General features: G+C 42.1%; 1 protein-coding gene across 2 annotated transcripts in view; it reads left to right on the forward strand.

Moving 5' to 3' along the window:
* Positions 1 to 12,556, forward strand: part of cdh8 (cadherin 8) — an 87,007-nt gene that overhangs the window by 50,964 nt on the left and 23,487 nt on the right. For both annotated transcript variants that reach the window (XM_062389949.1, XM_062389957.1), the window contains exons 3-5: positions 4,383 to 4,502; positions 11,078 to 11,245; positions 11,507 to 11,694. In XM_062389949.1, the coding sequence (XP_062245933.1) occupies positions 4,383 to 4,502; positions 11,078 to 11,245; positions 11,507 to 11,694 (476 nt within the window). The remainder of the gene's footprint in view (positions 1 to 4,382; positions 4,503 to 11,077; positions 11,246 to 11,506; positions 11,695 to 12,556) is intronic.

A 12,556-nucleotide genomic window follows, 5' to 3' on the forward strand; every position in this document is an offset into this window, starting at 1 on the left:
GTGGGAAGACAAGCGTAAAAGCAGGCCGTATTTTCATACATGCTTGATGTGTGTCACCCTGTGGGTTACTGCCCAAACCAACAGAGGGAGAGTCCTTCTCCCAGGAGAAGGATACATGCAATCGCTCAGTGTCTGGGCAAGTGAGACGAATCCATTTAGTCTGGAAATAGCATGATTGCACTGACTTTACTTCTACATCTCTAACAGGGATGACAAGGAACAGGCCGTAAGTAACACTTTCCAGGTATGCTGCCAAAGCCGGTGAGCGCACAGGACTACATGGGCATTTCATGTGAAGATATGTCCCATTGTGGGCTTTTTACATGGCTAATTCCTCCATGCGCAGCTTTTGTTATGAAGGAGCCATTCAGCTTTTTCTATCCCTGGAAGTTTATAGGTGTTGTGATGCTATTATTGTAACTGCCACAATGCTACAGGCTTCAAATAAAAGCCAGAGACAATATTCCTCCTACAATTGAGCTTATGGCCCTACAGCTGCTTCCATTTCTGCAGTGTCCCTGGAATTTCGGTGCATTATCAAGGGGAAGGATGAACTAATCTTGAAACAGGACCAAAACACTGGCTTTCCTAATCCCTCATTTTTTTTTTATCATGGATGGTGAGGAGCATTTTACCCCTGTGGGAGGGAGAGAAAGAGGGAGCCATTTCATGCTTCACTGGTTCAACTGTTTTTATGAAGATTTTTTTTTTCCTACCCTCCACTGCCCCCACTCCAATCCATAGCGTAACTGAATTTATAAAAGGCCGTTTGCAATAGCCCGACACCTTTTAAAAGTACGAAGGTACTTTTCATAATTAGGGATGCGTAGATGGCTGCCTTCTCCCTATGTAGTGGTAGTAATTTAACTTTAAGAAAGATAAGCCTCTGTATCTCAGAAAAAAAGAGGTGCAATTTCCTTAGCTGTCTCTCATTTTATTCATTTGACAATTGGCAAACACCTATGGCAGGGTATGATTTGCTTTCCAGCGTTTCTGCATGAGTACACCAATTTGGATTAAGTACACATCTGTAGGATAAAAGTCATATAATTACAATTCTTTCCACTCTTTCAGCCGGTTTATGGGACATTCTATTTACTTATTTAACACATTTCTGAGAAGTTTTCATGTACAAATGTTTTGTCCGGGCAGAGCTATGAACGGTCGCCTCAGGTGTTATATACCTACATCTCGTCATTGAACTGACTCACATGTAAATTACGAGTGACTTTATTGTATTAAAGCAGAACAAATATTCCAGGTCTATCAGCAGCTGACATCAAGTTATAATGTCCCCTTTTTTTTGCTGAGAGACAGCAGAAAACGCAGGAACAAAAAGAGCTCATTGATCCGCCGTGATCCAAACACTGCAGCAGGCACGGGTTGTTACAAGCGGTAGGAAATTTACAAGCTAAGCTCTGGCAACATAACAGCATAGGTCATCATAAGAGTATGAATTACTAGAACACCTCTGTCTCAGAGGAGCACTTGAGGCTCTTTCCCTGTGAAATAATTGGGTTGCAACAGTGAAACTCCTACTCCGGTTGGAGAGTAAAGGTGGCTTTTGCTTTGTGTTGCGGTTACAGGACCACAGACACAGTGGTGACTATTAATCAGCGGTGGACACATGTAGCTGACGGCATAAAGAGGGAGACGAGTTCACACACACAGTGCGGATCTGAAAAAACATCTTCGGTGAAGTCCTGTTTATGAAAGGCCCTCTGTGTTTTGCGCTGGTTACACTGAGCCGAAATGTTCTTTCTCTCTTTTTTTTTTTAATAAAATATGTATTCCCTGAATTTGTTTTGAATTCCTTGTGGGTTAGATGTATCTTTAGTCATCATTGTGCTCCACATTCGTCAGCCGGTCAGCTGGGGGTTGTCTCCGTGCTTGTAGAGCCAGCGAAAGCCGATATGCCAACAGAATACAGATGTCTGATTTGTGGGTTACACACTGCAAGTACTGTGTGCTTTGCAGGGACTGTGTTTCTGTCACATCTGGCGCTGCATTTTGTATTTTCATGTTTTAATTCATGACTGGAACCCCTGAACCACAGTGTCACAGCCAAAACTTGCACTTGGTACTTGGTACTACAAGCCTTTACTATTTTTTTTTTTTGCACTCGGCGGTGGACAGACTTTGATGCCTGTGGCAGGACCTGCGCCGTCTGCGACGAGGGACATCTCCCTTTGTTGTCAGAACACCTCTAAACATCTTTCCCTGAAACAATTACCATACCATCTGTAGCCTCCTGCTAGCGCGTTGCTCACTGTCAGCGTGTCAGCATCTTTTCTCGCCGTCTTTCCCCCCCCTCTCCCCCCGACACAGGCTCCCTCACACTGAGACAGCTGAGGAGCCGGGTCACTGTGAACTAAAAGGGATACGTTTAATTAGTTAATAGTCACTTTATATTCAGTTTTTCCCTGATACCTTGTAACAGAGCCGTCAATGGCGGATTGAACTGACACTAATCTATTTTCTGATTTGCCTTGAGCGTTTGAGACTTAGTATATTGATTAAGGTCCCTGCATACATTTCCTGCAAACCTCATAGAGCTGCTTCAATAAAAAACCTTGCTGCTGCTTCATACAGTATTGTTGCTGTGGGAGTAATGGCTGATTGCTTTGGTGTTAAAGGAGTGGTGATATTCAATTTGCATTTTTTAGATACTTGTACCAACACCTACATTAACATAGCTTCTCTTTTAATTGGACAAATCTCTCAATTCAGGCAAAAGTGTTTTCTCTGTGTCTTGATGTGTGGGGCTCAGAGACATAAGCGGTTTTAAGAGATAAATGTCCGTAAGTTTGGGATCTTGACTTTCTCTGGAGGTTTCCTTTCACATGTGAACAACTCAGCAGGAGATTCTCCGCTCAGAGTTGAGACGAGGGGTTGAGCAGCAGGCAGAGGCCGGATGGAATGTATCAATTCTGCAGCGGAGATCACATGTTTTTATTTACACCTCGACATCGGCATTTATCACCAAAAGCTCTCTTGACATCTCCGTCAGTGTCTTCTACGTGTGGCTCCACTAGTCCATGCTCAAAAATATTTGTTTCATTTTTGTAAAGTGTTTTTTCATCTTTGCATCTGTCGAATCTGGTCACTATCTGGAGTTTAACTGGGGGGCTGGCAGGAGAAACTCCGGGGAAAGTCCTGAGGCTCTCACTCGGATCGTTACATGGGTTACATCTTACAGGGTTTTCAGGTGCAACAATACACCTGCTGCTGTGCACAGTCACATTCTTTACCTATCGAGCACCAGCGGCGGTGGAGATCTTGTAAAAGGATAATTTGGCCATTAGGAGATACGGTTCCGGTTCCTGCTGTGTTATAATAAGTGTGTGCCACATCCATCACTGTCATGTTGATTTGCACACAAGCTAACGTACCCAGCAGAGGTTAGCATTACGAGAGGCTAGATGACTAATCAGCGCTGACATGACTGGTTTGCTCAGTTAGGCCAGACGCCCGTTATAACATATTTCATCTGAAGTCATGTCACATTTGCCACAAGTAATTGACACTTTGACGACAGAACTGTACACACACACAATCGGGAGAAGAAATGCAAAGGACGGAACATTACCAGCTACACATGCCGGGTTTAATATCATGTTGTTCGGCTCAAGAAGACTGAAACATTAAATTGGTTACTTTTTCGTTTGGGTTCAGCGCTGCAAAAAGTTATCATGGGGAGAGGGGTTGTGTAGTTTGTAATGTGCAGAAGGGGGAAGGAGTAGGATTTTATTTCCATAAGGGAAAGAGAGGGGCATTGAAAAGATTATGTTTTATTTCACACAGCCTCCACCTGTGCCAAGCTCATTTACTCAATGACGACGGTAATAAATAATCAGTGGCTCTCGTTTCAAGAATAGAATGGCCGCAATCTTTGGGATGGGCTATTTGCAATCATTTATCATGGGAAATTGTTGGTTATTGTGAAATGTTTTATTACATATACATATTAAGTTTAAAATAGTACACAGATTCAAATTCTTTATACACATTCATATTTTATGATTGAACCAGCTGTACCAATTCAGCCCTGTTTTATTATTTTGATTATAAGTGGGGGAGGATGTTAAAGATTTGTTCCATCAAAGCAAGAGTCTGATGCACAATAGTGCACAAGCGGTTGCTTCATGCTCTCTCCGTCATTAGGATTTTCATCCAGCCCCTTGCTTTCAAATATAAAAGGCTACACATGAAACTCACTGTACACTGCTCTTATTTAGAGCAGGACAACAAAGTCTGGCACTGATTAGACTGGACTTTTGAACAAATCAAAAGCACATATAGTCTCATCTAAGTCCCCAGCAAAGAATAGATGACTTCCTATAGCGCCACAGTTAATAACTTTGTCTCTCTCTGTTCCACAGGTACCACAGTTACCCGGGTAACAGCCACAGACGCCGACGATCCAGTGTATGGAAACAGCGCTAGACTGGTCTACAGTATATTAGAGGGGCAACCATATTTCTCTGTAGACGCTAATTTGGGTAAGTACAGTGGTTTGGTGTTTTAGAATTTTGCACTCAACAATAGAGGGGGCCAATATAATCCTGTGTGACTTTTGAAAAAGGAGACACAAAAGGACGACACCTCTGTGGGGCAGACTGTCCAACAGAGCTCTTTGTGCTGTTATTCATTGTTTGCCTGACAAAGCCTGAAGAAGATCTCTGCGAGATCGAAACTTTGCTTCATTAAATTTAATGAGAGCTATTAATACAGTGTGCGAATGCTTTGTCTGTTTCTAACCAATGGAGAACATAATGTATTACAAAATGTAATCAATGGACGCCACGCCCATAATGGGAAGAAAAGGGAAGAAATTGGCTGAGCAGTGAGACAGTGATTAGATCTAAGGATTATTTCAATAGTCTTTTTCTTCCAGACAGGGGCCAAGCACATTAGACCAGAACCTTTTAGTATTTAAACATTGTCCTGCCTCGACTGAGATAAATGAGCTTACAAGGTCACCTCAGGTCAAGTAGTGGGCTATCAGGGTTTGACCAAGACTCGAGGTAAGTACATCGAAATGACAGTCACGAATAACATTACCTTAGAGGTGCCTGACTTATTATACGTTGATGTAAATTTGTGTGGTGAGCTTTGACCTCACCTCTGAAGCCTGTTTTAAGCTTTCAGAACCTGGATGTTTGGATTGCAGCTGTGGCCCCTCTGAGCAGTGCAGAATGATTAGAACTCCACATTGGAAATGAAACGCATTTAATGAATAAATAAGCATCACGTCCCAATTCATCACCTGGTTAATTATTGTAGGCCTGCAATACCAGCCGCCATATTGCCGCCACAGTGTGTGATTTCAGATAGCATGGCGGCTCTCCAGAATCAGAGGCATGTCAGCCATGGTGTGAAAAAGAAACAATGCACCTTATAGGTGTGTGTGTGTACCATTAACACAGAATAGTGGAGCGTAATAAAGGCAGTCACGCCTCGCACAGGTCGTGTGAAAGGGGCGAGAGGAGGGCTTTGTTTGCCTGTCATCCACCCCAGCCACTTCCTGGCCACTCTGTTGCTGATAATCAATGCGGGGCCATTATTCCTTCAAAAATGATGTTGCCTGTGACCATAATCCAGACACCGATTATGTTGCCACCGTGCTGTAACTGGCGAGGTAATTTAGAACTATATAAACATATTTTCCAAGACGCAAGGTTTGAGCTCTGAGGAAATCAGGTCTGCTTCTTTGGCTCTGAAGTCGGGGGCTACCTGGTAAACTGTGACATCTAAACACGAGCCGAAACATCAACAAGCCATCTACATCCTGATTACATGAATATACATGAACATTCCGCTGTATAGGTACTGAAACTGTATCCCGCTGGCACTCGCACTGTACACTCCTCCTGCTTAAAGGATCTTTTTAAAACAAATTCTTTATAATTCATTAAAATATCATTAATATGCATGGTTCAGTTTGAATGAATTTCTAATGGGGTCTGAGTCTTGGCAGCTGATGAAGGCTGCCGGGACAGTGGATTTCTATGAAAGACAGAGGCTGAGGTGACATCAGCTCCTTAATGTGCATGTTAGCCGCGTGCAGGTGCTACAAGTTGCACAGATTCCAGCAGGTAGAAATGCAACAGCTTCCCCACCTGCTGGCCCACCTGAGGTAATCTCTCTCTGTTGTGGTGCATTAGGTTTTAAAATGCGTATAAATTTCCGAAAAGACAAAAAAGGGGTTTGTAGTAAAAAAGAAGAAAAAAAAAACACTTATCAGAAGACCACATGGCAACTACGTTAATGAGGGTAGTTAACTGTTATGTATATGCAGACGCTATTATGTAAACTCCCCACCATTTCAGCGAGCCTGTGGGGGGGGACAGCTTTACAAAATGCACGCTAAAAGGGAGCTGACAGTGTTGGTTATGGCTTGAAAAGTTGTGTAACAACAACAACAGGACTTCAGGTAACTCAGCCCTTCTGTTGTTTGAAATGCTTTTAGATTATCGCTGCATGATGCTGCTGTTAAGTCGGGCTCGCAGGCTCGCTCCCCTCTCTACCCTGTTCCTCTACAGCTGCACACTAACTCTGAGTTTCAAAACATAAACAGTACAAACACACACACACACACACACACACACACACACAGACAACGTGTGTTACTTGGGGCGCTATAGTTAAAAACTCAACGTGTGTAGCTTTAAGGAAAATGTGAAATAATGCAACGTTGTGGTAAGAAAACTAAAATATTGAATAAGAAAAATATAAGCACCCACACAGCAGAGGGAAAGAGAAATAAGTGTGTTGTCGTGTCTTAGTGGCATGCTGTACTTTTAATAAGGGCTCACAACAGCTAAGGACACCACCAATGGAAATCATTTCATACAAAGAATATAACACTCAAGTTATTGGAATCTGCATAATAGAACCACCTTGGACCTTATGATTATCTAGTGCTGATTGAGCTGAATGAGGCTCATACACACATTTAGCCTTTCACAACTGGAAGTACAGGCGACACATGCTCATGCAGGTGGGATGAGGAAAGAATATATGCCTCTATCACTGGAATACATCGAGAAAAATACAATGGCTCCACCATTTGGTTTAACTAGGTCATCTGATCGCCAGTGATATACTCAATATCCACGATTCAATAATGGGCTGCACGGTATTCATTATTGAAACTAAGGAATTATAGGACCAATATGAGCTGAGCTTGTCTTCACTGTGTGTTGTCATCACTGGTCGTCTTGAATGCATAAATGGGGCCGGTACTCACACGCTGCTGTGTAACACCACCGGGTTATGAATTCAAAAATAATAATAATTACTTCCTTCTTTCACGAGGCAAACTCCTCAGCAGCGTCATCATGCATAAAGTTATCTCCAAACAGATTCCAGATTGGATCTTTAATTGCTTTTCCAGCTGACTTTTTAACATGTGTCTGTAAGCAATATGATTAAATAATAGTGAAATTACATTAATAAGGAATGAGATGGAAATCGGCTGCTCGCAGTTTGGAAAACAGAACACAATAAACAAGCTGGAAGAAAGGCAGTCGCCAAATTTATGTACATAATTAGGATGAGCACTCGGTTCAACACGTGGAATATGTCGCTCGCCATCGCCTCTGTAGTCGCCGCGAACCCGGAGCACCTGCAGCAGGAGCATGTCGGTGGAAGACGAGCTGAACGGACAGTTTAAGGATTAGCATTCATGCTCTGTGTGTTTGCCGAGCACATGCAGATGGCTCATTCAAGTGAGCCAGATGTTTTAATGAATGTTAATGAAAAATAAAAGGTAAGGGGAAAACAACCATTAGAATGCATTTGACACTTACAACGCCACATTGGAAATGAAAAGCATTCGACAAATAAATAAACATCATGCCTCAATTCATCACTTGGTTAATGGCCGGTGGAAAAAAAAATCGAGGCAAATTTCTATGGAAATTAGTGTTTGTCTATCCTCCCTTTTCAGTGATTAGGAATTAATTTGAATAATTAACGATGATCAACAGAGATGAGAGCGCTGCTTATAGGAGGATAACTGAAGAATGTTGCGTGTGTGTGTGTGTTTGTGTGTGTGTGTGTGACTTGTTTTTGTTGCTCATTTTATTTATGGACTCATTTGTTTGTGTGAGTGGAAGGGAGGTAAGCTTACCTCGGTTAAATCAGACCCACGATTAGTATTTACTGCTTCCACTAGTGGCAAAATATAATATGTTGGGTCTAAACATTGCTTCTGCACAGCAGGATTCCTGTGAGCAGAGCAGAAATATAAATAGGTAGGTAGCTCTTTATGTAACTGGGCATTGTTTTGCACTGAATACTTTCTACTTCTGATTCTGTGTCTTTGTCCTTCAGTCTTTCTTTTTGTGTCCTGTGTTCAAATAGTACAATTGAGTGCTGCTAAAATAATTTTACCTGCACTGAAATCGAATAAAACAAACTACAGATACAGATTTTTGAGAATCTGTATTTTTAGTGGTATCTATGGGCAGAAATTTAATATAATATATCAATAATCATGCTTTTTGTTAGTGTATAATCAAGTCAAAGTAAGAACTCTTGTGTTTTGTTAACAAGAATTAAGATTAGCGTTCTTCTCCTGAAGTCGTTCAGAGCGGACAAACCAAAGACTGGTTCAGGAGAGAGGGTTTTCTTTTTTTAAAGCAAATCCTCTTAATATTCTCCCTAACAACAAGACGGCAGGGGGGGGGGGGGGGGGTGGAGAGGTATCAAGTTGGATTAAATCTGCAACATCACCACTAGTGGCCACAAATCTCTATTCACTGGTCCTGTAACATTTACAAGAGTGCTTAAAGAGTATGTATTTTACTGTGAGGTGTTCTTTCTCCAAGAGCTGCTTAATTAAACCTCTCTGGGCTTCTGGCATGTAGTTAAAGCACATGCCTTTTAGCCTGTCTATCTCTTGGATAATTAAACTGAGAATAGACCAATGTTCTGGTTGGACGGCTGGAAACAGTCAACCACCATGATACTAGATAATTATTAAGAAATGTATGACATGTGCTAAAAATGTATTTCAGACCAATGACATTTCAATTAGTCCACTTCAGAAAATAAATTATTTTTGTGATGTCACAGAGTGCAGCTGTAATACAGGGGATGTTTAGATCACTTTTTTAGGAACATCTGCAGACTTGTGTATTCATGCAATTATTCAATCTAAAAATCATGTGGCAACACAACCGTAAAGATTACAGGTTAGAAGCTCTGGTTAAAGTTCAACTTCAACATCAGCACTGGGAATGTTCCAGCCAGACAGGCTGGTTTGAGTATATGTGAAGCTGCTGATCTCCTGGGATTTTCACACACACAACAGTCCCTAGAGTTTAGTCAGAATGTTGTGAAAATAAAACACCGCCAATAGGGCAGCAGTTCTGTGGACTGAGACGTCTTGTTGACAGGTCAGAGGCGAATTGCCGGTCGAGCTCAAGCTGACAGAAAGGATCCAGGAACTCAGATAACTACTCTTTACAACTGTGATGAGCAGAGAATCATCATCCTGTTGAGCCTTGGGGTGTGGGAAACTACAACAGCAGGGCAGACATCTGAGGCTGCAATGGATAGAGTATCACCAACACTGGAAAATCAAAGACAGAAAAACCCAGCCAGGTCTAATGATACTGGTTTTCTGCAGCGGCTTCAGATGGTAGAGTCACAATCCGGCATCATCAACGTATATGGACCAGAGTTTCCTTCTGTCAACACTCCATCCACGTGGTGGCAGTGTGTTGGTGTGGGGAGTGTTTTCCTGGCACACTTTGGGCCCTGAACACCTATCAATCAATGTTTATAGGTGTTGAAGTCACAGCTTCTCTGGAAGCTGTGACTTCTCTAGTGCTTGGTGACCATGTGCATCAATTTATAGCCACAATATACCGTCTGAACATGAACACACCTGTGAGTTCGGTGACCTCCCCAGTCACCACATGTGAATCCATGGAACATATTTTGTGAGGTGATAGAACATTAGATTGGCAGCATGAATAAACAGCTGACAAAAAAGGAAAAGTCCATATAACAGTATACCGTTACAGTATAACAGCTTTGGCAATATAAAAAACTTTAAATATTTACATATTTGCTCACATGCTTCTGGTTCTGGGAGCTGTGGTCTATGGCTGCAATGTGATCAACTCTTATAGGGAATGAAGCTAATAACAACATACAATTCTTATGATGGAGGAAAGAAATGCCCCAAGCCTGGTGAAACATAAATAAAAAGCTTGTTGTTTGGGATAAGATACATATTTATAAATAAATCTGAACACAAAGGTTATTGCTTCTCCCTCCTACAATACTGTCCTGCACCGACGTTAGGTCATTATTTTGACCAAAACATCCACCTTCTTTCCTTTTACATTTTTTCGGTTGTCACATCATCAGTAATGATCAGTAAAAATCTATAGGAAAGGCAGTGACAGACAGCGTCCTATCCGCTCACATGTTTTTCATCATAGCCAAACATATTCTCTTTGTCTGAGGCAGCTCAGGACCAAGGCAGGGTGTCATGCCAAAGCCTGGCTTTTATGAGGGGTTTTATATTCATTTGATGATCCTGCGGGCCTCTGTTTCCTGAGTGGATTATCCCTATATGCCGGTGCTGAGCCCTTTTTATATCCAGCGCTGTGGCAGAGTCAATAAGGTCCATTCTGCATACAATATTCAAGATTATACAAGGCAGACAGCATAATTCACACTCTATCAGAATACAAATGACTGCAGACAGCGAAACAACGCATTTGAAAACAAACACAGCTGATTCTCAGTGCCGGAACCAGCTCAGTCATGACCACCTTGCTACGCTCACACAGACGGTGCTTCCTCACAGAACAAACCTGCAGAGAATTCTTTATCTCTACTTGGTATGGAGTCCTTGTTTTGTGAAGTCATGGTCTGAAATAATGCATGTGGTAACCCAGGGAGAAGGTGGGCGTCAAGGTTACTGTATGCCTCGCTTTTTTTCTCGTTCGTGCTTGTGCATACTCGCATGTGCATCATTAAAATGATGTGCAGAGTATATCAGTCATGTGTATAATTGCATAAACGTGTAACGAACTGTTCCCACCTCTAGGAACCATAAAGATTGCTCTCCATGAGATGGATCGCGAGATGAGAGAGGAATACCTGGTGGTCATCCAGGCCAAGGACATGGGGGGTCACATGGGGGGCTTGTCGGGAACTACCACAGTCACCATCACGCTAATGGACATCAACGACAATCCACCAAAGTTTTCCAAAAGTAAGTAACTTCAGGACCTCAAACATCCCCAATCCAGTTATGAGCATAAACAAATTACTGCTGCTCTAAATGACTCAACCTCTGATTGGTCATTATTGGGAAAAATAAATGTTATTCAGTAAACTTCATCAAACAGGCTCCTCGGAAACTAATTCCTCTAAATGTTGTAATGTCTAATGATGATGCAGCACTGTAATATGCTTTCAGTCTAATTTGATCAACATTTATGGAAACCAAAGAGCTCTGTCTCTTTCTCCCCAGGTCTGTATGAGTTTGTGATCCCAGAAAACCTACCGCTAGGAAAGATGGGAGGCAAGGTGAAGGCAAACGATAGGGACATCGGTGAGAACGCCAAGTCAACATACAGCATCATCGAGGGAGACGAGCAAGGCACGTTTGAGATTGTAACAGACGCGCAGACTCAAGAGGGGATTCTCAGATTGAAAAAGGTAAGACCGTGACACTCATTGGGAGGCGGCTCTTCAAGCTCTCTCTTTGTAAGTCACTGACAGACAAGGCCTATGGGTTATAGGGTGCAGGAGCTGCAAGGTGCATTCACCATAGTTTGCCAGAAACGTACTTAAAGAGTCGTTGCGGCTACATCAAGAAGCCACAGCTCATGACTTTAAAATATAAGCAAATACGGTCTACTAATGTGCCTGCTCTCAAAAGGCCCAAACTTCTCTGCCCACATCTTCTGAAGCACTTCTAGTGAAATCCTGTGCCTTAGAATTTAGGAGAAGGGTTCACTTAAAAGCAAAGCATTTAATATTAAAACCCTGTGGCCTACCCCCCCCCCCCCCGCAGTGGCTTGGGCGCTAAAGGAACGTTTGCTTTTTACTGTAGATATTCCTGAAAACCTATTTTTGTCCATTTGAAAAACATACGAAAATTGTCAGATTCAATTTAAATTCCCTTGTGACACTATGGAGTTTATTCTAGCTGGACTTCCACTTTGCAGACTTTTAAACAAATCTGACAGATCCCATGTGAAAAATAAGAAGAGCAGAGTGGTTGTTTTCATACAACCCACTCTTATTTTCCCATAATGCTCCTGATTAGCTGAAGCTTCCCTAGCTCAAGGCAGACATACATATTGTAAATGCGTTCAGCCCTCATTCTAAATTCTGTTTTGCTGACACACTCACACACACACAAACACATAACAGCAGATGGGCCATTCCTATATTTGTTCTGGAGTTTTTTGCTGCGAACAAAACTTCATCAGAGCTGTTGCTAGATAATTGCCTTGCTCAAGGGTACACTGGCATTGGTTGTGCCGATAAAAAACAGAAAAAACACATAAACATT

This window comes from Platichthys flesus, chromosome 1, assembly GCF_949316205.1.
Source record: "Platichthys flesus chromosome 1, fPlaFle2.1, whole genome shotgun sequence".
Taxonomy (NCBI): domain Eukaryota; kingdom Metazoa; phylum Chordata; class Actinopteri; order Pleuronectiformes; family Pleuronectidae; genus Platichthys; species Platichthys flesus.